General features: G+C 43.0%; 2 protein-coding genes and 1 long non-coding RNA gene across 3 annotated transcripts in view; all 3 read right to left on the bottom strand.

Moving 5' to 3' along the window:
- Nucleotides 1-3,478: 3,478 nt before the first annotated feature.
- Nucleotides 3,479-5,884, bottom strand: LOC124122838 (serine/threonine-protein phosphatase 6 regulatory ankyrin repeat subunit A-like). The gene is made up of 2 exons (XM_046485982.2): nucleotides 5,780-5,884; nucleotides 3,479-4,722 (listed from the first exon to the last, which is right to left on the bottom strand). Exon 2 carries the CDS (start codon nucleotides 4,565-4,567, stop codon nucleotides 3,479-3,481), a length of 1,089 nt encoding a protein of 362 aa, XP_046341938.2. The 5' UTR covers nucleotides 4,568-4,722; nucleotides 5,780-5,884.
- A 14,157-nt stretch (nucleotides 5,885-20,041) lies between these two features.
- Nucleotides 20,042-23,758, bottom strand: LOC125383565. Its single transcript, XR_007222810.1, has 2 exons — nucleotides 22,024-23,758; nucleotides 20,042-21,775 (listed from the first exon to the last, which is right to left on the bottom strand). It is a non-coding gene; the product is annotated as an uncharacterized LOC125383565 (long non-coding RNA).
- Nucleotides 23,759-25,216: 1,458 nt separating this feature from the next.
- The window catches only part of LOC124119020 (bestrophin-4-like), a 32,297-nt gene continuing 30,910 nt past the window's right edge, over nucleotides 25,217-26,603 (bottom strand). Inside the window, exons 13-14 of the mRNA XM_048401990.1 lie at nucleotides 25,824-25,916; nucleotides 25,217-25,715 (exon numbers count right to left, since the gene is read on the bottom strand). Of these exons, the coding sequence (XP_048257947.1) occupies nucleotides 25,628-25,715; nucleotides 25,824-25,916 (181 nt within the window). The 3' untranslated portion in view covers nucleotides 25,217-25,627. The remainder of the gene's footprint in view (nucleotides 25,716-25,823; nucleotides 25,917-26,603) is intronic.

The following is a 26,603-nucleotide window of genomic DNA, read 5'->3' as shown; positions in this document are numbered from 1 at the left end:
AGCAGAGGGGTAGGTCCTAGTCTTTCGTGTCGATCGGCGAAGCTGTAAGGTGATACGATAGCGCTCTGACTACGACCATGGCGATCAAGTAGCGCTCTGACTACGACCTTGGCGATCAAGTAGCGCTCTGACTACGACCTTGGCGATCAAGTAGCGCTCTGATAACGACCATGGCGATCAAGTAGCGCTCTGATTACGACCTTAGCGATCAAGTAGCGCTCCTGTGGCGATCTCGGCGTTCAAGCAGCGATCTGACGGCATTTTGGGCGGAGCTCCACGGATCTTTGTGCAGGGAAGTCGACAAGCGGCGACCCTGACAATCATAGAGATTAGATAGCGATCCATTAACGCTTTCGGAGATCTTAGCGCTCTATATGGCGATCCATGGCGATTTGTAAGAGCGCCACAGAGCGCCGCTTAGTGGAATGGGGTATAACTAAAACCCCCATTCCCCTGGGCGGCGATCCACGGTGATCTACGCGATCTGAAGGAGCGCCATAGATCGCCATATAATGAGGCGATATAGGGGTACTTGTGATCCGATTGCGATCAGATACCGATCCAGTAGCGATCCAATAGCGATCCAATAGCGATCCAATAGCGATCCAATAGAAATCTATGTGATCCGATAGCGACTTGATTGCGCTTTATCGCCACCCAACCACCCCAAAATGTGGCGATTTTGCACGATCAGTTCCCGCTCTATTGGCGATCTATGAAGATCCGTTAGAGCTCAAGTAGCGCTCTAGGCGATCCGATTGCGACCTGATCGCCGCAAAGGGGCCCGATCCTATAATAATCTGTGGCGTTCAGCCGCAGTCCTCAGTTCTGTGCTTGGCAGCAGACTGGTATCACCATGAACCATAGAGATGCTGCCATATTACAAGTGATTTACAATCTCGTGAACCATGCCATCGTGAACCAGCAGATTGCTATTCTGGCCCAGCAGCCTCGAAGAAGAAGGAGAAGGAAGGTTTTTTGGTTGAGACCCTGGAGCGCCATTGGAGCGCCACAGAACGCTACAGGGTGGCGCTCCAAATCGTGAACCAAACAGCGAAGCACAATCAGAGAGCCATCGAAGCGCAATCGCGGGCCAGTGCATCTCCGAGGAGCGCCATCAGATCGCCATGGAGCGCCGGAGATCGGTAGGCCAGCTTTTGTGGCGATCGGCGGCGCTCTATGGCGCTCTCACGGAGCGCCGTGGGTCGCCGCCTAGTGGAATTGGGGTATAATAAACCTCCGAGCTTGCCTACTTTGTAGTTTACGGCACATTTGTAAACAAGTTGTAGTTTAACCGTCGTCAATTTCAGTGTATTTAATAATTATATTATCTGAAATGTGTGCTGTATACACAGTCTAAGGCCCGGCTCACACAGTCCCGATGTTGTCTCCCGTTTGAGATCAGAGTGAGTGAGTGAGTGAGTACGGTTTTATGCCGCTTTTAGCAATATTCCAGCAATATCACGGCGGGGGACACCAGAAATGGGCTTCACACATTGTACCCATGTCGGGAATCGAACCCGGGTCTTCGGCGTGACGAGCGAATGCTTTAACCACTAGGCTACCCGACCGCCCCTTATATCTACGTAAACACAATTAATCCATTTTAAGTTCATGTAGAGGACGACATGAAACACTGGAACCAAAGCATTTATTTACTTTAGAGACAGATCACGTGTTAAAAGTCAAGGCAAAATGAATGAATATTGCTGATAGATGCAGGAATGTAGAAATAGAAAAAAAGGTTGATTGCAAACACCGATCGAGACTTCGGGGAAACCTCGGAAAGTTGTTCCGGCAAAAGTTCACACGGTCAATTTGACAAAAACATTTTTACATGGTGTTAACTTTTCTGCCAACTCACAGATGTATGAACTCAAAATATCAGATCACGTGACTACCCATTCAGCCAATCTGTATGAAAACATTGTGTAAACTTTAAAGTATTAAAATATTAATATACTGAACAGCAAAAGAAACGTCACCCCAAGTAACATTGCATGAAAAGTTGTCATTTTAATATCGTGGTAATGTTTGTCAAAGTTTCTAAAATTTAACATTACCTGGTCCAGAAAAATTAAATTGGATGATACAAAGACAAAGCAGATGACAATAAAACCGATCGCCCAAACGCATCACGGCACATGAAATGCACATGCTTTCCCCCATGTCCATCCTCCCAGATCCGATAACATTCATTCGTTATTGAATTGCTACCACATGCCAAGATTGACAAGAAATCAGTGACACCAAGCCCTTGGACGATTGCAAGCTGGACAAAAAAGTAGCCAATGCATTTCAAGTCAACATAAGGACCATATACAGTCTCTAGCAACGGTACAAGACTACCAACACTACAGATTACAGACCACGTAGTGGAAGACCAGGGGTCACCACCCGACGTCAGGGTCGTCAGATTGTGCGACAGCATCTCCAAAATCGCTTTGTTGTTGCTGCTCGACAGACCATGGGGACACACCTGCGACACATTAGTGCGGACACCATGCGTTGACGATTGACGAGCAGACACCTCCCCTGTCACAGGCAAATGGCTGATAGAGAATCTGGTGACGCCGTGGGGAACGTTATTCGGATGTTTGTGTTGTCGAGAGAGACTCGTGGGGTGGCCCAAGCATCATGGTGTGGGGTCGAATTGGTCTTGCACAGAGGGTCGGCCCTGTGGTCTTCCAGAACATCGGTCCAGGGCAAAGGTGTCACAGCAGCTCGGTACATTTATCAATACTTGAGACCACACGCCATACCTCATTTGGCACATCGCCGCAACCACGAGTATCAGCAAGATAACGCCCTTGCTTACACTGCGAGAGCAACAAGAGACTTCCTCCAGCAGAATGGCATCAGAACCATGCAGTGGCCTACCCGCAGTCCCGATTTAAATCCAATTGAGCACCTGTGGGACGAGATTCAAAGACGGCTGAATGACGTCCGACCAAGGCCGACAACTGCAGCTGAACTGCGTAAGGCGCTCCTCACAATGTGGGCTCAAGTGCCTATGGCTTTCACCAACAGCCTCATCAATTCCATGTATCGACATGGCACGGCAGTCATCAATGAACATGGCAGACACACGAGATACTGACTTGTGATGCCATTTTCTCAGAGACTACAGTTGCGTTCCACTTTAATTTCAACCTTGATGATCAGTTTTGCCAAGTTTCATATTTTAAAAATGTCGTGTACTATATTGCTCCTCCTAGATATTTGACTCATTATTTTGCCTTCGGTGATTGTAGACATAATACTGTGTGATTCAAAATGATTTGTTTATTATTATTGATCCTGTTTTCACTGATGTCACAATTTAGTTCTGTAGGTAACAATTTCGAGGTTAACATTCGCGTTTCAACTTGAGAATAAACTGGTAACGTTATAAATGTGCGTTTATTAACACAAATACATATTATCACAGGAACAAATGGCATATCAACCATTGTGACTGCCAGTTTATCTTATAATTTTAAACGTCAGGCTGTTTCCCCATCCTCTTCATGAGGAGGACATATGATTCTGTGTTATTTCTATTTTTTGCTGTCATCGCCGCTGTTATCCCATACTTGTTCTTGGCATTGACATCCACAACAGATTGAGAGAGAATATGCGTCACCATCTCCACATGGTCTTCAAGACAGGCGGTGTGAAGTATAGTGTCATTATTTTCATCAATTACCGACATGTTACCTCCTTTACTGACAAGGAAGTCAAAAAGTTCTATATTTCCTTTAGCTGATGCCATCAGCAATGGTGTTCTTCCGTATACTCCTCTGCTGTTAATCTCCACAATATTTTGTGAAATAATATGCATCACCATCTTCACTTTTCCAAAGAAACAGGCAACATGAAGGATATTAGAACCCCTATCATCAACTGCAGATGCATTACCTCCTCTATAAACAAGCAAGTCAAACACATTTGTATGCCCCGCACCTGCTGCCACCATCAATGGTGTCCTCCCGTACATCCTTCTACTGTTGACGTCGACAAAGTTGTTTGAGAGGACATACTCCACTACCTGCACATGTCCTCCACGGCTGGCGATATGAAGGACGTTGTCCCAAAACTTATCCACAAGTGAAGCATCACCTCCTTTACTCACGAGTAAGGCAAACACGTTTCTATGTCCGACTGCCTTCATCAGAGGTGTCCTCCGGTATTTCCCTCTACTGTTGACGTCCGCAATGTTCTGTGATAGGATATACTTCACCATCTCCACACGTCCTCCAATGCAAGCGAAATGTAGGATGTTTTCATCATCTGTATCCACAAGTGAAGCGTCACCTCCTTGACTCACGAGTAAGTCAAATACGTCTATGTATCCTTTTAATGCTGCCATCATCAGAGGTGTTCTCCCGTATATTCCTCTACTTTTGATGTCCGTAAGGTTCTGTGAGAGGATATACTTCACCATCGCGACATGTCCTCCAATCAAAGCCAGATGTAAGATGTTGTTACCATTAGGATCAACTACCGACACATTACCTCCTGCACATACGCATAACATAAACACTTCCCTGTATCCCCCGCGTGCTGCCAACAATACTGGTGTCATTCCGTGTTCATCCTCTCTACTGTTGATGTCTTCTTGAGCTTCTGTCAAGGCGTGTCGCACTTGGCCTAGGTCCCCCTCTCTGCAGGCTTCATGAAGTGTGTTTCTTTTCTGATCTCGTTTGTGCTGATGGGATCTCAACTGATACAACTTCTCATCTGAAATGTATTTATGGAATGACATAAGGGCTTAGGGATTTTGCTCATCTAACAATCGGTGCATGTGGCTTTATTTAGTAGATATAGTGAATAATTACTCTACAATCGAACATTTATTTGAAGATTCGAACAAATAATAATGTTTGTCTTTTAAAAAACCCTTTAACATACATACAAATGTACATGCATATACATGCATTTTCCTCGTCTTATCCCAAACAATTTCTGAAGGAAATCTTTATTCTAATTCAGGAAAATTGGAAATGAAGGTAAATTCAATAGACTCTTTCTTCATCTTAAAAGGGGGCACGGGGGACCCAGTCGTCTGTGATTCGCTGTGCAGAGTTGTGTCCTTTGGCACGCAAGAAACCTATGATTGTGGGTTCGAATCCCGGTTCGCCCCTATTATGTTTCTAGGTTTGTCAGTACCATACTCTGCTCGTGGGTTTCACCGAAGTGGTAACGTCTGAGACCTGCATCTCTTCAGGCTTTCCTCCCACCTTAAGCTGACCCTCCGCGATATAACTGGAATACTGTTAAAAGCGATGTTAAACCCAACTCACTCACTCAGTCACTCTTCATCTTATAAACTTGTTTGTGGAATGTGAATATTTCCTTTTCCACGACGATTAAATATTGGCTCACGGATGTGAAGTTAAATACTTTTGAGGGAACTGAAACACAACTGTTTTCAAGACATACTATGGACAAGAAATCATTACTGTTGGTAAATGAAAACGATTAAAACATGATCAATTATATCCCAAGTTATTTTTTCTTTGATAATATATTGTATCTATTCTTCTTAGGGAACCTGAACTCCGCATATCTTCTATTTGCATAATCTTATACTTTAAATGAATTTTCAAACAAATGAGTGAGTACGATTTTACGTCCTTTGAAGAATGTTCCATCACTATCACGACAGGAGACGTACGAAATGGTCCTCACATATTGTGCCTATCCATGTGAGAACGGTTTAACCACAATGATTTTACCAAAGCTTAAGTGAACTAGAACATGGAAACCAGACAAAAAGTAACTGGAAGTCAATTACCTTTTAAACAAACAGCTTTTCCAGAACGGCTCTCTAAGCATCGAGAACCAGGACTGCAAGACGTGGCTGCGCAGGGCCCAGTGGGTACCTTTAGAAAGAAGCAAACTGTACGGCTATGTACGTGTCAGGTCTGGGTAGGTATATTTATCTGGCAGCTCTTAATTTGCAAATGCATATATTGTATTACATGCAACCTAGTGGTCAAACCGCTAACCCAGGTTCAGTTCTACATTTAGGTGCAATGACGAAATAAATGAATGCAATCACCTACAATGTTAAATAATAATAATTTACAAACATAGTCAACTTACATCTGAATGATTCTTTTGAAGAACAATGAAGCCTTCAGTCGTCTCATTTCGCTTTGATTCACCAAGTCGCAGACAAAAAGTTAAAGTTTCATAATTGTATTCGAATTTCAAACAGCCACCAGTTTCAATACATCTAACTTGGCACAGCCTGATGCCTATGTTCCTGATAGTGACAGAGCTCTCCGTCACCTTCTCTGGTATTTGAACCTCACATTGTTTAATGCTGGATGTGGAAAGCCCAAACACGGAGTGAACAACTGCTGATACCAGAAGCAGGTCCTGCAGGACCCCTGAACACAGGGGTGGCATCGCCAGGTGTTTACACAGGAGCCCTGAACACAGGGGTGGCATCGCCAGGTGTTTACACAGGAGCACTGGGTACAACGACCATACACAGTTGAAGACCAGTGCACGACTGCTTATCCACACTACCCAGGCAGACCTCGCCTTGCCTTCTAGCAGTTGTTAGATAGATGTCAAGTGACAGAACACGTTAAATGTTACATGCGAGATCAATACAGCAAACTACATTGTGGAACCATGAAAGCTAATGTCACTGGAGGTGTACTGGGAACAAAATGTGTAAATGCTGGACTTACTCTCAGATAACATCGATGTGAAAGAGTTCATGTAGGATTCATGTAGGAATCCCTCTTGTGCTCCTGTCATTGCTGGTGTGTTTACTAAATTAAGATTTTGACTGGATATAAGTGAAAATGTTTTTGGCACACAAAATGTGTCCTATTTGGATAAGTTATCATTAATTCAAATCTAACTAAATCAATGCGTCAATAGCGGTAGTCTGACTGTGATTGCTGAAAATAACGGTGAGTTGAGCGATCTACCGATCACTTCACAAACGATTTCGTCAAAATTAATGTCAGCAAAAGTGAATGAAATTTTGAAAACAATTAATGAAATGGCTTACAAACATAAGTCCAGATGCAGTGACCAGTTGTAGGACAAGACCGTGTAATTACATAATTAATTTACGTACTTCATTACGGATTTGTGGAACTGGTTGCTGTTGTACAAAACACCATAAACCAAAAAGCAGCTCTCACACTTTGCCGGGGTGGTTGTCGAGCTTAACTCAGTTAGGACTCAGGAAGAGACTACATATATACGAGTATCATACGAGTACGCTACGAGTGTGTTACGAGCCCGATATGAGTCTATTAAGAGTTGCATACGAGCACAACGATCTCGATACGAGTTTGGTACGACTTTGGTATGAGGTGGCTACGAGCTGCTAAATAATTCGGCGGGAATTTGTAACATGATTTAACATAGAGGCTCGTATAGCTCGTATACATTTTCCAGACGATCTTCATACGAGTTCTGTACGAGCACCACGAGATGCCCACGAGGGTACTACGAGTAGGACGAGTTTGTTACGAGTTTGTTAGGAGTTGGCTGGCGATCCGGGTGTTTTGAGCAGTTCCAAAACTTTCGTAGATCAGTACGAGGTATCCCGAGTTACCCGAGTTTAGTACGACCTCGCTACGAGCTCCATACGAGGACCCCGAGTCAGCTCGGGTCCATACTCGGGACGCAACTCGGCAAAGTGTGGGAGCCCCTTAAGACTGTCCATGTTAATGCATGGGAGTTGTGATTACCTCAGCGCTAATATCGCTCTGCACAACGACTCCCTGGTATTTGCGGTGTTGTGTGCTAACTGTCATGTCTTGGCGTTGGGGGGAGGGGGGACATAACAAAATATCATGTATTTTAAATAGACAGCTATGTATGTTGTTTAAAGGGCGGAGGTTTGAAACAACATACACTTTTATAGTACGCAAGATAATTTCTAACTTAAAATATGTTATATCTCTCATAGAAATGATAACGATGTACCCCATAAGTGGGAATATTGCAGGCCGAGTACACAATAATATCTATTGGCCCTGCAGGACATATAGTGTTTGAGAAATCCTTCGAGCCCTGCTAGCACCCTTCAAAATTAACACCCTCTCTGGTCTTAACAAAGCATCATTTGTTGATTGTGATCTGAGATCAGTTGTGATCAAGGTTCGTTTGCAACCTGAGGGGATTATAGATTTCAAAAGTAATGTGTTCTGCAATAAATTGAAATTGTTTGCACACTATATAGACATTTCATTACAATATTTGATTTGTTAATGTAACTTTGCACTATGTCGCATCAGCATGATTAAATATTAAAAAATAGGCCGTTGGATCCACAGAACAAGTTGTTAAGAAAATGTCTCTATAAAAAATCAGTGCCTGGCCAGAATTTTCCACATACTTTTCCAGGACTTAGTAGTTTTGCTAACATGATTACTAATGAACCTATGTGCTAAAGGTGGGTAAATTCTTACAACTTTTCCTTTTGCAGCTTTGATGATCGCAAAGTTCAAAGAGATAAAGACCAGATGCTTCCCGAGATAATTCTGAACCATTCTGGGAAGCCATGGGTAAACATTCAGACACTGAGTGGTAAGTATGTTTTATCAGTGAAAGTCATTCAGTTAATAGCCCTGCTTAACAAGGGGAACCACTTGGGTTTTTTAAAATGCAGATTTTGCCAAAGGTGTTTGTGTCAGAGGAGTGAGTGGTTTTACACCGCTTTTAGCAATATCATAGCAGGGGACACCAGAAATTGACTTCACACATTGTACCTATGTCAGGAATTGAAACCAGGTCTTCGACATGACTAGCGAAAACTTTAACCACAAGGTAACGCGACCGCCCCTAAATGCTTAACACATAATATAGTAAAAAGTAGACAATGCTTACTGAGGTTTAACTTTTAAATAATACTTTGATCCCTGTTGTGACTTCATTTGATCAGGGTAAGTACTCAGCCACCTAATGATTAGGTGGTTCTTAATTCATAATTCTTATACTAAATTAAGTTAAATATTTGCATTGACATGTGCTATGATGTGATGGACTCAATTTGAAAATATTTCGTCTCAAAAGATGATATAATTGCCAGGTGAGCTACATAGCCCTTGGCTCTATTTTTAATGTTTTACCATGAAATATTTATTATTAAGAGAAACCATTTCATATTGTTGATAACTTATTCATTATTTGAAAGTTTATCATTTACTACATTAAAACAACAAAACTCTTTGGTCACTCATGCTCACTTGTACATGCATATATGTACTACAGGAAACACACAGAAATAAAAACAAAGTACCTCCTGAAGCGAACGTACTGCAAGTAATCGAGCTTACAAGTAAATAATGCTCCTTAAGCGTTCAAACTCACTTGTACATGAATACACCTACCACAAGACACACAAAAAAGAATCTCTTGAAGCAATAGGACTGTAGGTAATCGAGCTTACAAGTAAAGAATGCGCATTAAGCGTTCATACTCACTTGTACATGAATACACCTACCACAAGACACGCAAAAAGAATCTCTTGAAGCAATAGGACTGTAGGTAATCGAGCTTACAAGTAAATAATGCTCCTTAAGCGTTCAAACTCACTTGTACATGAATACACCTACCACAAGACACACTAAAAGAATCTCTTGAAGCAAATGTACTGTAGGTTATCGAGGTAATTGGAGCTAACATTGCATGATTCTGTGGTAAAATCAACTATTCCCCCCCGCAAGATATAATACAAAGTCATATGCATAGTGTCACTCATATTTATGGTTAGAAGTCACCATGGTTCTCGTCAGTATACCACAAGTACATTTAAAAGCGAGAATTAATTATTTCAAAAGGGGGCACGGGTGGCCTAGTCGTCTAAGGCATCTCTTAGGCACGCCAGAAACCTATAATTGTGGGTTCGAATCACGGTTCGCCCCGATTATTTTTGTAGGTTAGTCAGTAACATATTCTATACTACTGGGTACCCATTCACTACCTGGTGAACAGAGTCATATTTCGAACAATGTCACTTGCCTAAGTAGACATCACATGTAACGCGTGTTTCAGTGTGGGGAGGAGCTGAAGCCTAAGAGTGAGTGAGTATGGTTTTACGCCGCATTTAGCCATATTCCAGCAATATCACGGCGGGGGACACCAGAAATGGGCTTCACACATTGTACCCATGTCGGGAATCGAACCCGGGTCTTCAGCGTGACAAGCGAACGCTTTAACCACCAGGCTACCCGACTGCCCCGCTGAAGCCAAAAACGCCCAGGACTCAAGCTACCGAACACTTCCACTCATCCACGTATTCTCAGCGACCAACGTGGCTTAACTTGCCTGATGTGTTGCATGCGCTCTGTAAACATGGCCACCTGCCACTACATTTAATGTCTGTGCGCACCACCATTGCTTAAAACCTCACTGTCTCAAAGAAAAGTCATTTTTCCCACCGTCTGTAAAATTCTACAAGCCTACGCACAGCCTACTGCTGGGCTTCAGGGGAGACTAAAATGGATCTGGTTGGTCAGGGATTTATTTTATTTTGTGTTATCCTAACTGCATTGGATACTGATACTGATATGGCCTGAAAAGCGTTTCGCCTCACACCAATCAATGAAGCTTTTATAAAATATACCATGTAAACCCAAGTTACTATCTTTTGAAACATCCCTGTCTTGACACTTTATCACCCCTAACTCGCCCTGAAACATTCCAAGCTCCGGAAATGAACTCTACTTTCATATGGGGCCGGCATGTTCCGTGGAAACAATTACGGAATTGCAAAGGTTCGGCTCTTGACTGACGATATCAGAACTGAACAGGTCACGAATTACGAGTTACACGAGTCTGACTCACCAACTTGGAAACAACCCAAAATATTAATTTAAAATCCTGAATAACCAAAGCCATTTTGAACACTTAGCTAGTGCGTATTTACAATTTCATCTTATATTCTCCATGAAAAAACCTGCACTTTTTGTAAAGAAAATTTATTTACGTGGATTTATGCTCATGAGGATCACAGGATTGTCTGGTCGAGACGGGTTTTTTTACAGACTGCCGTCATATAGCTGGAATATCCCTAAGTGTGGCGTTAAAGAACAAACAAACAAAACAATTGAAAGAACTCATTATGTCTTCAATAGTCACTGAAGCGTCCGTAAGTTGTTTTGCATTAACGATAGAGTTGCTGCTTATATTTCGTCAGAGGTTTTTATTACGGTGAGGTGACTTGAAATGGGGTTTAACGTCGCGTCCAAGATTATTACACTTATATAGCGACGTGCATGTGTGTACGTGTGTGTGTGTGTGTGTGTGTGCGTGTGTGTGTGTGCGTGTGCGTGTGCGTGTGCGTGCGTGCGTGCGTGCGTGCGTGCGTGCGTGCGTGCGTGCGTGCGTGCGTGTGTGTGTGTGTGTGTGTGTGTGTGTGTGTGTGTGCGTGCGTGTGCTAGTCTGGACTGATGCTAGCACCCTCCCGTGGCAGGCTTGAAATGGGGTTTAACGTCGCGTCCAAGATTATTACACTTATATAGCAACGTGCATGTGTGTACGTGTGTATGTGTGTGTGTGTGTGTGTGTGTGTGTGTGTGTGTGTGTGTGTGTGTGTGTGTGCATGTGTGTACGTGTGCATGTGTGTACGTGTGCATGTGTGTGCGTGTGTGTGTGTGTGTGTGTGTGTGTGTGTGTGTGTGTGTGTGTGTGTGTGTGTGTGTGTGTGTGTGTGTGTGTGTGTGTGTGTGTGTGTGTGCTAGTCTGGACTGATGCTAGCACACTCCCGTGGCAGGCAAGCCACTTGTTAGCATTGATGTTATGTTCTTTGTTAACTATTAAAAGTTGATGGGAGTAACGTTTTGAGAAATATTAATGTGAATTGATATTTGTTAATGGCTTTGGATTACTCGGCCCATAACTTTATTTGCATTCGTCTCGCCGTGACTATCATTCTCAATGCGCAACATTAAATAGGTCCATCGTTTGAGTGTTCGTAAATACGTTATTCGTTTATATGTCAGATAGAAACTGATGTAATAAACCCAAATGTGAGGAAATTACAGCTGATTACAGCTAGGTAAATCTTATCCGCTCTATCAATGAATTGTATTATTTCTAAACGAATTTTTCTCTTTAAAACTAATTTTACAGTGAATAATTTAATATGTTAAATTATGATTACTTCATGCAATCCTTTTTTGTTTTGTTTTTGTTTTGTTCCTGAACATGGTGAGCACATGTGTTTTAATTATAAAAATAAAATTGAGTGGACAATTGTTCTTTTGACCATAATATATAACACCATAACACCAAAAATGTGACTAAATGAATAATCTAATTTTCCCACATTTGTGAATGACAAGAAACAATGTGAATTTGACAAGCACTCTACTTTATTGTGTGTGAAACATAAATAGATAGGATATATGTAAACAATAAGTTATCATTTCAATAGTTATACAAATATTTACAATATATTAATACCCTTGTAATTTTACCTTGATATTTTACTGCCACAGTTACATCCAAACTTGTTTTTATTTTATCAGATTAGAAATTAGGAATTACTGATAATAAGTAATTAAAAAATAACATTTTCTTCTTTTTATCATCATGGAAGCAGGACTCATAATAAATATTTACCTTACTGACCTGTTGATATATGAATATTTTGTAAAAGAATTAAAATCAAAATTTGAAATTGCTCACGTTAAGAAATGAGGTTAATGGTAAATGTTGTAAGACGACCCCCTTTTTTATCTTTTCTTCATCACCCATCAATTTGAGTTTTTCTTTACTTACCAAGTTCTGAAAATTCACACATTACTTATTAGAATGACTTAAGGTCTCTGCTTAAAATAGCGACATTACTTTCCACTCTCAGAAGCCAAAAAGATTGTGTGAAAAAAATAAATCACTGTAAACCTTGTAATGGGAGAATAATAAATAAAAATACATTTCTTATTTTGTCATATGTCCAGTTTATCATCAAAAGAAATGCTGAATAATTATCATAAAAATTAAGCTAGCTATGCATATTTGGATTCTTTATCTGCTATGATAATATAACAGTTGCATCATTAAAGCAAAGTTTTTTCAGTAAACATGGTAAAAAAATGTTTTTAAATCTTTGGTTTAAAGAATATACATGGGACAAATATAATTCTACATTTCTTTAATACTCTGTATAGTCTGTTAATTCTGAAAATATTTAACTGTGATATTGAGTTTCTACCTAAAAATGATTATATGAAATTAATTTTGAGATATTTTCATCCTATCCAAAATACCAAATATATTTTAAGATGCACAGATGTAAAACATTAAAAAAAATGTTGTTTTTGAAAAAAATTCCTAATAAGGTTGATTGGTGCCCACCATCTTTATCTTCATTCTTTTGTCTGCTCCCTATAAGAAATCAAAATAGCTAAGAATAAATGTAAAACCAAATATTACTTTCCTGAGTTTACATAGATCTAGGTACTTAACTTAATACATTCAAGTTTAAACGTGTTTATGTTGTTGTTTTTTAAATGAGTTTCTTAATTGTCCTGAAATAGTACATGTATGTTTAGATAATTGAAGTCTAAAAGTTAAAAGAAACCCCCAAATAATTTTAAGTCCAAATAAATGAATTATATTGATCTGGGCCCTGTTCCACAAAGCGACCTTAGAGCTAAGTTGGTCGTAACTCCCATACTTTATCATAGGCTTACGAACAACGTAGCACTAAGATCGCTTTGTGTAACAGGGCCCTGGATAAACTCCAACTGAAAGGGGAAACAACTGCTGTGGTTGCAAAACATCTTGGTTTTGAGCTGTACGGTCCGGCAAAGGTTGATCGTTTCCTGCATTAAAATTGAGTATTGATTATGATACAAATTATTTTAGTGTTTATTTTCTTAAAATATGAAATTTAAGTCTTGATTATTTTAATATAAATATGAAATATGTTTCTGACGCTGGGCTACACAAAATATCATGGTTTGGCACTATCCACTTCATATCTTGAAAACCAAAACTTTACAGTACATTTTACAGCAAATTCCCATTTTAGGCAAACAGAAGCTACCAGTTACTGTTGTGCTTTTTTGAGAACCGCACACAGCCAACTCTTCTAATTTTGGCATATATTGGCTGAAAACAGGCCATTTTAGCTACCAAAAGAGTTTGGCACTATCCACTTCATATCTTGAAAACTAATATCTTAAATAATATTGTTGAAGCAAAAGCTAAGTTACATTCCAAAATGAAGTTAAAAGTTATTGTTTTTGCTTTTTGGAGAACCGCCCACAGCCAACCCTTCTCATTTGGCACATCTTGACTAAAACCAGCCCATTTTGATTATGGCACTATCCGCTTCACATCTTGAAAATTAAGGTCCTAAATAATGTTTTTGAAGCAAAACAATTTCAAACAAAAGCTTAGTTACTTTCTCAACAAAAGTTAAAAGTTATTGTTGTATTTTTTGGAGAACTGCACACAACCCACCCTTCTAATTTTGGCATATTATGACTGAAAACAGCCCATGTTGGCTTCCAACCGGGTTTGGCACCCAAAAATTAATATCCTAAATAATATCTTGAAGCAAACCAATTTTTAACAAAAGCCAAGTTTCTTGCCCAACAGCAGATAAAAGTTATTGTTTTCTTTCAGAAGAGCAGCACACAGCCCTCCCTTCTAATTCGGCACATCTTGACTGAAAACAACCCATTTTAGCTACCAACGGGGTTTGGCACTATCCACTACATATCTTGAAAACTAAAATCCTTAATAATAATTTTGAAGCAAACCCATTTCAATCAAAAGCTAAATTACTTTCCAAAATATAGTTAAAAGTTATTGCTGTGCTTTTTTGAAAACCACACACAGCCCACCCTTCTAATTCGGAACATCTTGACTGTAAACACGTCATTTTGGCTTGCAACGGGGTTTGGCACTATCCACTACATATCTTGAAAACTAAAATCCTAAATAATATTTTTGAAGCAAACCCATTTTAATCAAAAGCTAAATTACTTTCCAAAATAAAGTTAAAAGTTAATGTTGTGTTTTTTGGAGAACCGCACACAGCCAGCCCACCCTTCTAATTCGGCACATCTTGACTGAAAATAGGCCAATTTGGCTTGCAATGATGTTTGACACCATGTACTTCATATCTTGAGACCGCCTCCGTGGTCTAATGGTAGAGCGTCCGCCCGGAGAGCGGAAGGTCCAGGGTTCGATCCCCGGCCGCGTCATACCAAAAGACCTTAAAAGATGGTACTTGTTGTTACCCTGTCTGGCGCTCGGCATTAAGGAGCTAACACAAGGACTGGTCGGCTCGGAGTCAGTATACTGTGTCTGAGTGGGGTATTCATGTTAAACTGCGGCATGGTATCTCAGTGTGCTAGCACTATAAAATGGCATCAGTCCGGACTAGTACAAGCAGCCACACACACACACACATACACGTGCATGCACGTCGCTATATAAGTGCAATAATCTTGGACGCGACTTTAAACTCCATTTCACTTCACCTCACCTCACCTCAACCCAAATGACCATCGAGACAGGTCGACAACTGAAATGCTGTTCAAAGCAGCGCTCAACAAAAGTCAACTCACTCGCTCTTCATGTGCCAAAGGGCACAGATATAGAGATAAGGGACGGACCATTGGACTGTTGAAAAATAAAGTAACTGTCTGCCCAAAAAAATATGTTGTTGCTATGTGTTATACTTACCAAATAATATTCAGGCTCATACTTTTAATGGAAAAAATATCTGGTTTTGCAGTTGTAGCTTAAAAAATATCTTATCTCCAGACAAAGTCCCAGGCCAGCGGGGCAACGCAGATACTCATTGCCCAGATCGGGTTGATTTGAGGGAGTCATCGTGATGTAAATACAGTTCTTATTTTTAAAGTTTGTAATTTTTGTATCCTTTATTAAGTTGTAAATAATGTTGATGTCTCATGTAAGAAATAAACTTCTCGTAGTCGTTGTTTATCGTTCAATAAAACACTGCAAGGAGAATAAACGAGTGATTTATTTTAAAACAAATATGTTCTAATCAACACCGGCATTTCAATAAATAATGCCTGGTGGTGTACACTGGTTTTTCGAAGTATACAAAGCTGGTGAAAGACAAAGTCATGATTAAGATCTAGGTAGATATTTATTTGTAGGACACGAACTTTGGGACATAAATTAAGTGAAACCTCGTTAATTCGATCTTTATTAGCTCTATGATATACTATTTAGACAAAAAAGACGAATTTTACCGAGACATCATTTTTTGGCATGTTCTAAAATCGGCAGAACAATACATATTCGAAGATCACAGTGACTTTGTTTTAATGTAAACAAAAGTCCCATTATACAAGAAAGTAGGACTGGGACGATAAACCATCTGTGCAATCTGATACGTATCACGACATTTGTATGTGCTCTTAACTGTGGTGCGTAAGCCCTCTTTTTCATACACAGGATGGTCAAATACCTGGCACACTGACGATTTACACTTGGTGCAGTGGATGAAAATATTTTCTTTTTCACTACTAATTTTCTCTATAAATTAGTTTTTGGTGGAATAGCCATTAAAGTAAACATTAAAGGTATGAATCGATATATTTACTTAGTGTGCGACTGTGATCGATACTTGTATAAGGAGTGTGAGTGAGTGAGTGAGTTGGGTTTAACGCCGCTTTTAACAGTATTCCAGTTATATCACGGCATGTCAGCTTAATGTGGGAGGAAAGCCCGAAGTGATGCAGGTCTTAGACGTTTACCACTTCGGTGAAACCCACGAGCACGGGTATGGTGCTGACAAACCTAAAAACATAATCGGGGCGAACCGGGATTCGAACCCACAATCATAGGTTTCTGGCGTGACCAAGGGACGCAACTCTGCACAGCGAATCGCGGCGCCTAAGACGAGTGGGCCAACCGTGCCCCCACTTGTATCACGAAGTAAAATCACCCACCGATGCATGTAAGACGACCAAAGTGTCCTGACATGGGTTACATTCCAAACAACGTTATTATACCGACAGAATCATTTTGTTTTAATATGATATATACTCCATTAGTATGATATATACTCCGTTTATACACCCTTCGGCTGTAGTAGGTAGGAACTGTTGGTTATGCGACGACCAAGTAGCCTCGACATCAGCCAGGTTTCCTGGATAGCGTCAGCGCAGCATACCCAGGGAACCATGTAGGCTCATTCTTGACCAACTCGTGTTATTCCGGGACAAGCCGAAAAGCGACTCATGCCCCTCTCGTGGCTATGTTTGCGACCGGGTTCCGTCTTAGCGCAAACGGGAATACCTAAAACAATTGTCAACTCGTTGCGTAATGGTTCACACATTTTCCCCATATATAATCATATTTCAGATGCAACTTAAAGCACATTGGGACGTGCGGAATTATGCAGTATGATTACACATTTAACTGTGTCTTTTGTATATTTTTAGATGCAAGACATATGTAAAATCAAAAATTAATTCTGGGGGATTCTTTGACGAAGAACTTGAAATCATACGCGCATTCTGATTGGTTTGTCGTATTTTCGCACATAACATTCATTGATAGGGGGACGAGTCTTCTTGAAGGTTACGGAAAGGGGCGAGTGTTGACGAATGGGGGACGAGTCTTCTTGCAGGTTACGGAAAGGGGCGAGTGTTGACGAATGGGGGACGAGTCTTCTTGCAGGTTACGGAAAGGGGCGAGTGTTGACGAATGGGGGACGAGTCTTCTTGCAGGTTACGGAAAGGGGCGAGTGTTGACGAATGGGGGACGAGTCTTCTTGCAGGTTACGGAAAGGGGCGAGTGTTGACGAATGGGGGACGAGTCTTCTTGCAGGTTACGGAAAGGGGCGAGTGTTGACGAATGGGGGACGAGTCTTCTTGCAGGTTACGGAAAGGGGCGAGTGTTGACGAATGGGGGACGAGTCTTCTTGCAGGTTACGGAAAGGGGCGAGTGTTGACGAATGCATGCAGGCTGCCTCAACTCGGCTACACGCTACAACTGTCCGTGGTCACGTGGACTCCATTCTGAGAAAGCCATGCTATGCTGGACTTTCTCTGTGAAGAAGGTGGTCAGTAGATATAGGGGTGTATTTTGCTGGTCCGAATGTTCCGAGTAGTGGGGAAGGTATAACCTTCCGCTTTCATGGTGAAATGTTAGAATGAGTTGCGGGTGCTGTCCACACCCAATGATACCCCAGTTACCGTAGAAAGGCAGTTGTAGTGGCAGCTGAGGTCTCCCGGAAGCCCAATCTCATGTGTTCGTCTTCAGGTAGATATATTGTGTGTGTCGTTCCAAACACACTTAGCCACCTTAATTTATAACGAGTGAGTGAGTGAGTTGGGTTTTACGCCGCTTTTAACATTATTCCAGTTATATCACGGCGTGTCGGCTTAATGTGGGAGGAAAGCCCGAAATGACGCAGGTCTAAGACGTTTACCTCTTCGGTGAAACCCACGAGCACGGGTATCGTGCTGACAAACCTAGAAACATAATTGGGGCGATGCGGGATTCGAACCCACAATCATAGGTTTCTGGCGTGCCCAAGGGACACCACTCTGCACAGCGAATCGCGGCGCCTTAGACGACTGGGCCACCCGTGCCCCCCTTCAGGTAGATATAGGAATAGTTGCTGGCAGATGTGTACAACGGTGAAACTTATTCATGTCAGTCTTGTACAGTACAAAGACAGCAAACTATAGTTTACTTGTGCTCCATTAACCTCAAATACCGTAGGGGTGGCCCAGTCGTCTAAGATGCCGCAATTCGCTGTGCAGAGTTGCGTCCATTGGGCACGCCAGAACCCTAGTTATGAATATGTGTTCGAATCCCGCTTCGCCCCGATTATGTTTCTAAGTTTGTCAACACCATACCCGTGCTCGTGGGTTTCACCACAGTGGTAAACGTCTGAGACCTGCATCACATTAAAGTGACACGCCGTGATATAACTGGAATACTGTTCAAAGTGGCGTTAAACCCAACTCACTCACGTAAAGCATGGGGTAAAATAATCTTAATAATTCTTTTGTCTCAATAATTGAATATCAGAAAGAAGGGACATGGACACTGCCCGTCACTATTATTCGTGACAGGGTGTTACATAAGATTTTTCGGCAGGGTGGCCAAGTTGCAGAGTTGCGTCCCTTGGGCGCGCCAGAAACCTATGATCGTGGTTTCGAATCCCGCTTCGCCTCGATAATGTTACCAGGTTTGTCACCATTTCTGCATTCGTTAAACCCAACTCACTCACTCACCTATATACGATTGTGGGTCCAAGTTGGTTGGTTGGTTGGTTGGTTTGTTGTTTAACGCCGCACTCAGCAATATTCCAGCTATATGACGGCGATCTGTAAATAAGACAAGTCTGGACAAGACAATCCAGTGATTGATATCATGAGCATCGATCCACGCAATTGGGATCGATGACATGTATCAACCAAGTCAGCGAGCCTGACCACCCGATCCCGTTAGTCGCCTTTTACGACAAGCATAGTCACCTTTTACGGCAAGCATGGGTTGCTGAAGACCTTTTCTACCCCTGAATCTTTACGGGTCGTGGGTGCAAGTACCAGATTAGTCCTGATTATGATCAGTGGTTTGTCAGCAGTGCACCTCTACAAAGGTGTAGATACTGTTTAAACCGGTCTTCCGGGGGACCGTAATGCAGGTCCGTTTTAGACAGAAGTATGCATTTTACAGAAATCGGATTCTGCCAAAGAGATACGTCCCTTGTTATCTCATGCGAAACTAAATTCGGGACAGTACACATGGTCCGGTATTGACAGAGACCTGGATTAATCAGAATCCGGTTTAGACAGATTCTACTGTTATCACTTCGTTCCCAGGTTTTCCCGATTTAATGAAATACTGTTAAACATTGCGTAAACCCAAATTATCTACTCGCTCGCAAACAGATCATATGAAGAAATAAATACAATACCGAGAGAATAATCTTTCCGTACTGAATATATAACCAGGTGATGTACAGTATTTTTCGAGGCTCTCTTGTATGGTGTAAAAATTCTGTAGCTGGATCTCAACGGCCTTTCTTCGGACTGTTTGACAATAAACACAGGAATCCAAATAGTTCACATAAAATTTCATTCACATTATGTACAGTCTTGATTATACATATATTTTGACAAAAAATAATCGCTTCGAGATTCAGAAGTGGCAACATGTAATTAACTAATGGCGGTTATTCGTTCCTGATTCAACACAGAGGTTGGTCGGTGCCCAGTATTGTAGGGTCACTTTATAGATTTGAAACCCGTTCAGTCAGAGACGGAAATTCGTTCCGAAGAGTCATTTTGATTTGATTCGTCCTCATTCGACCCTTTCCGTGACCGTGACGTCACTCCCAAACGGAGCAATGGTTGGTCCCGGGTACATTTCACTATTGTATGGATATAGTGGACACTGGATAATCGAGGGTGTGATACAAGGTTATTATCATTATAGTCAAGAGTAATAATGCACTGGGTTATCGAGGGCACTTTTTCTCACACGGCAATTGTCAAATGATGCCGCAGACAGCAATAGTCAAGATGTATCTCCTTTGCCGTACCGGTAAACTAGTGTAGGAACATTCTCAAATAGGTCACTGAACTTTCTACTTTTGTTCCAAGGTGAAAAAAAGGTAAACAGTACTCGACCACATGTGACGTAAGACTGCGCATGCTCGGAAGCCGTTAGTTATAACACATATGGTGTTCTGAAACGAATCTAAAAGTACTAGAGCTGGGAGATCGTGAAGCGGTCGCCTGTGTAATTTATTTACAAAATGATATATTTTACGTGGTACTAAATTGTGAAATAACAGCATTCATACCTATTTTATGCGTCCCTGTGGATGTACTCTGTATTGTTTTGCGTCCGTGTTTAATTTGTATGCGTAAAGGATTCAGGATTTCGCGTCCGGTAAATCCTTGCTGGTGTATCATGTTTGTTCTGCAACATGTTAACGTGCTAAATCAGCTAAATTTGCAAGACACCGGGGATCGCGTATACATATATTAACTATGTAGCCAATGACTTCACAATCTTAGCACGTTCCTGGAATAATCCCTGAATAAATGGTTTCCCTGATCAATCATGAACACAAAGTTTCTCTAAAACTAATTCCACAATTGTCATCCAATTCTCAGCCCTAGTCGCCATTACTCACCCCAGTCTCAGACCTAGCAGCTCTTACTCATCTAACTCTCGGTCCTAGCAGCCCTTACTCATCCCAGTCTCCGTCCTAGCAGCTCTTACTCATCCCAGTCGAGGTCCTAGCAGCACTTACTCATCCCAGTCTCGGTCCTAGCAGCTCTTACTCATCTCAGTCTCGGTCCTAGCAGCTCTTACTCATCCCAGTCTCAGTCCTAGCAGCTCTTACTCATCCCAGTCTCGGTCCTAGCAGCTCTTACTCATCTCAGTCTCGGTCCTAGCAGCCCTTACTCATCCCAGTCTCGGTCCTAGCAGCTCTTACTCATCTCAGTCGAGGTCAGAACAGCCCTTACTCATCCTAGTCTCAGTCCTAGCAGCTCTTACTCATCTCATTCTCGGTCCTAGCAGCCCTTACTCATCCCAGTCTCGGTTCTAGCAGCCCTAACTCATCTCAGTCTCAGTCCTAGCAGCTCTTACTCATCTCAGTCTCAGTCCTAGCAGCCCTTACTCATCCCAGTCTCCGTCCTAGCAGCTCTTACTCATCCCAGTCTCGGCCCTAGCAGCTCTTACTCATCTCAGTCTCAGTCCTAGCAGCTCTTACTCATCCCAGTCTCCGTCCTAGCAGCCCTTACTCATCCCACTCTCGGTCCTAGCAGCTCTTACTCATCTAACTCTCGGTCCTAGCAGCCCTTACTCATCCGAGTCTCCGTCCTAGCAGCCCTTACTCATCTCAGTCTCCGTCCTAGCAGCTCTTACTCATCCCAGTCGAGGTCCTAGCAGCACTTACTCATCCCAGTCTCGGTCCTAGCAGCTCTTACTCATCCCAGTCTCGGTCCTAGCAGCTCTCACTCATCTCAGTCTCGGTCCTAGCAGCCCTTACTCATCTCAGTCTCGGTCCTAGCAGCCCTTACTCACCCCAGTCTCAGTCCTAGCAGCCCTTACTCATCCCAGTCTCAGTCCTAGCAGCCCTTACTCATCCCAGTCTCAGTCCTAGCAGCCCTTACTCGTCCCAGTCTCAGTCCTAGCAGCCCTTACACATCCCAGTCTCGGTCCTAGCAACCCTTACTCATCCCAGTCTCAGTCCTAGCAGCCCTTACTCATCCCACTCTCGGTCCTAGCAGCTCTTACTCATCCCAGTCTCGGTCCTAGCAACCCTTACTCATCCCAGTCTCGGTCCTAGCAGCTCTTACTCATCCCAGTCTCAGTCCTAGCAGCTCTTACTCATCCCAGTCTCGGTCCTAGCAGCTCTTACTCATCTCAGTCTCGGTCCTAGCAGCCCTTACTCATCCCAGTCTCGGTCCTAGCAGCTCTTACTCATCTCAGTCGAGGTCAGAACAGCCCTTACTCATCCTAGTCTCAGTCCTAGCAGCTCTTACTCATCTCATTCTCGGTCCTAGCAGCCCTTACTCATCCCAGTCTCGGTTCTAGCAGCCCTAACTCATCTCAGTCTCAGTCCTAGCAGCTCTTACTCATCTCAGTCTCAGTCCTAGCAGCCCTTACTCATCCCAGTCTCCGTCCTAGCAGCTCTTACTCATCCCAGTCTCGGCCCTAGCAGCTCTTACTCATCTCAGTCTCAGTCCTAGCAGCTCTTACTCATCCCAGTCTCCGTCCTAGCAGCCCTTACTCATCCCACTCTCGGTCCTAGCAGCTCTTACTCATCTCAGTCTCCGTCCTAGCAGCCCTTACTCATCCCACTCTCAGTCCTAGCAGCTCTTACTCATCCCAGTCTCCGTCCTAGCAGCCCTTACTCATCCCACTCTCGGTCCTAGCAGCCCTAACTCATCTCAGTCTCAGTCCTAGCAGCCCTTACTCATTCCAGTCTCGGTCCTAGCAGGCCTTACTCATTCCAGTCTCGGTCCTAGCAGGCCTTACTCATCTCAGTCTCGGTCCTAGCAGCTCTTACTCATCTCAGTCTCCGTCCTAGCAGCCCTTACTCATCCCACTCTCAGTCCTAGCAGCTCTTACTCATCCCAGTCTCCGTCCTAGCAGCCCTTACTCATCCCACTCTCGGTCCTAGCAGCCCTAACTCATCTCAGTCTCAGTCCTAGCAGCCCTTACTCATTCCAGTCTCGGTCCTAGCAGGCCTTACTCATCTCAGTCTCGGTCCTAGCAGCTCTTACTCATCCCAGTCGAGGTCCTAGCAGCCCTTACACATCCCAGTCGAGGTCCTAGCAGCCCTTACACATCCCAGTCGAGGTCCTAGCAGCCCTTACTCATCCCTGTCTCGGTCCTAGCAGCCCTTACACATCCCAGTCGAGGTCCTAGCAGCCCTTACACATCCCAGTCGAGGTCCTAGCAGCCCTTCCTCATCCCAGTCTCGGTCCTAGCAGCCCTTACACATCCCAGTCTGGGTCCTAGCAGCCCTTACTCATCCCAGTCTCAGCCCTAGCAGCCCTTACTCATCCCAGTCGAGGTCCTAGCAGCCCTTGCTCATCCCAGTCTGGGTCCTAGCAGTCTTTACTCATCCGAGTCTCGGTCCTAGCAGTCCTTACTCATCCCAGTCTAGGTCTATTCTAGTCTAGTCTACTCCCCCCATTCACGGCCCTAGCCGCCTTTACTCATCCCAGTCTAGGTCCTAGCAGCCTTTACTCCCCCCATTCTCAGCCCTAGCAGCCTTTACTCCCCCCATTCTCAGCCCTAGCAGCCTTTACTCCCCCCATTCTCAGCCCTTGCAGCCTTTACTCCCCCCATTCTCAGCCCTAGCAGCCTTTACTCCCCCCATTCTCAGCCCTTGCAGCCTTTACTCCCCCCATTCTAAGCCCTTGCAGCCTTTACTCCCCCCATTCTCAGCCCTTGCAGCCTTTTCTCCCCCCATTCTCAGCCCTTGCAGCCTTTACTCCCCCCATTCTCAGCCCTTGCAGCCTTTTCTCCCTCTATTCTCAGCCCTAGCAGCCTCTTCTCCCCCCATTCTCAGCCCTTGCAGCCTTTACTCCCCCCATTCTCAGCCCTTGCAGCCTTTACTTAACCTTATTTTACCTTACACGTAACTTTATTTTAGGGGGACCATGTTAGTCTAATCAACGCTTTTCCATGTGAAATAGATAAATGAAGCACCAATATATCACACTGGTCGTCATCAGACAGTGGTTGTCAAATGTCCCAGCTATAGGACCGGTGTTCATCGTTTTACTTGATGAGTGTTCGGCTGGGTCTCGTTTGCAACATAAGCAAGACCCAGTCTTGTGTACATACAGACGAATAAAGAACATGATGTCGATGGTTTAGCAATAATGCTACATGGGTCTGACTGGGCTCCTGTCTATCAAATCGACTATAAAGGCGTAGGCTGCGATTGGACGACACCTAAAAGCACTTAACATTGGTCGTCGATATAACACTGCTTGTTTGTGAAGTAACATTACAAAGCAGTATTTTATCAATTTTATCGCCAAAAAGATGTAGTCGTGTCATTATGTTAATTTACATTCGTAATTAAGGACGCTACGCATGCGCACCTGTAACTGGCACTGTACATATTTGTACTTGATATTTGACCGCCGCCTGTTGGCTAAATTCGCTATGCTTGTTGCGCGATCCAACATTGGAACCAGTCTATTATGCGTCTTGCCTATCCTGTTCTTGTTCGCCATTACAAACTACACTTTTAAGCAGTGTCATTTCGAGGAAGGGACGACATGGAGCCATTACAACATATGGACTGTGACAAGATGACAGGGCAGTGGTGATCGAGGCACTTTCCATTAATTATTCCGTCAAGGCACCAGTGATGCAGCATAAACATTGTCCAGGGAATATCACCCTAATGTCATTTGATATCAGATATATCACCAGTCGTCGATAAAAGCTTAACACTCCTCGATACACGTTCATCGACTCGAGTGGTTATATCTGAGGGTCAGATTCTATTTAGCATCCAACCAACTTTAGTGGCAGAGATTAGTGATGTCATTTGACAGTAACGCCATGGTTTTGGTTTGGTTTGGTTTGGTGTTTAACGCCGCACTCAGCAATATTCCAGCTATATGACGGCGGTCTGTAAATAATCTGAAGTCTTGACCAGACAATCCAGTGATTGACATCATGAACATCGATCAATGCAATTGGAATACGATGACATGCATCAACCAAGTCAGCTAGCCTGACCACCCGATCCCGTTAGTTGCCTCTTACGACAAGCATAGTCGTCTTTTACGTCTTTTTTGCTGAAGACCTATTCTACCCCGAATCTTCACGGGTGGTAATGCATGGTAACCGATGACGTCACAATGGCGTGTGATGAAATTTCACTGCGGTATCTCATTTCCAAGCCTGTTTTGGGTGATCTATACAATATTTTCCATTCATGCTTCGAAGGCCTGCTTGGTGATGTACGTCACTGAGGTTGCACTGTCCACGTGATCAGCTCTTGGCAAAAGATGACGGGGAACATCTGGATGGTCAGCTGAATTTCCTATAATCCTACACGTATTAACAGCTGAAATAAAGTCACTACTAGAGCTGTACTCCAGTTCCAATTGAAATCTGCCCTCAGTATAAGTATCCCTATTGCGCCTGCGTATTAGAGCTCATCAATGCTGACTGTCGGGATGATGGGTGTCTCGTCGGAGTAAGTTTCCCTTGGGTCAAGGTCACTCAACTCTGTGTCGCTGAAAAGGAAGATATTGGTTAATAATCTTTTACAAACCATTGAAGTTACAACCCCTCACCAGACAGATGATGTCAGCAGCACACATTTATAATCGTATCGACCTTACTTTGCTATCATGAGCTTTGTACTGGGTGTATTGTGCACGTCGCCGGGTGACACCGTTGCTACCTTGCGGTCAAGGCCTTTCGGCTCGCTTTCGCTGAAAAATTGAAAATCGGCATGCTCAAATTCGTATTGGTTCTTAATTCATTTCGTTTGATGGTTTATAGAAAAGTACAAGGGAAGTGCCAATATAGCTCTGAAAAGATGGTGTAGCTTAGTGTCCAGTCTTATCATTTGATGAAAAAGAGTGAGTGAGTATGGTTTTACGCCGCTTTTAGCAATATTCCAGCAATATCACGGCGGGGGACACCAGAAATGGGCTTCCAACATTGTACGCATGTCGGGAATCGAACCCGGGTCTTCGGCGTGACGAGCGAACGCTTTAACCACTAGGCTACCCGACCGACCTTGCTGAAAAAGAAATCTGGTTTCGGGAAAACAAAATCTTTTGGCCATCTCGTGAGGCAGTGAGTATTTATTCACACTGGGTATTAGTACGCTTTCTTCGGTATTCAATATGTTTTTGGGTCAAGTCTATTGGGTTCTTTACACCTATATCCGTGTGCTGCCCAATGTATGTGACATATCGCATGAGTGTGAGTGAGTGAGTTTGGTTTAACGCCGCTTTTAACAGTATTCCAGTTACACCATGGCGTGTCAGCTTAATGTGGGAGGAAAGCCCGAAGTGATGCAGGTCTAAGACGTTTACCACTTCGGTGAAACCCACGAGCACAGGTATGATGCTGACAAACCTAGAAACATAATCGGGGCGAACCGGGATTCG

The sequence above is a fragment of the Haliotis rufescens genome, unplaced genomic scaffold (assembly GCF_023055435.1).
Source record: "Haliotis rufescens isolate VD_foot unplaced genomic scaffold, xgHalRufe1.0.p SCAF_24, whole genome shotgun sequence".
Lineage (NCBI taxonomy): Eukaryota > Metazoa > Mollusca > Gastropoda > Lepetellida > Haliotidae > Haliotis > Haliotis rufescens.
This window is presented reverse-complemented; position numbering and strand designations above follow the sequence as displayed.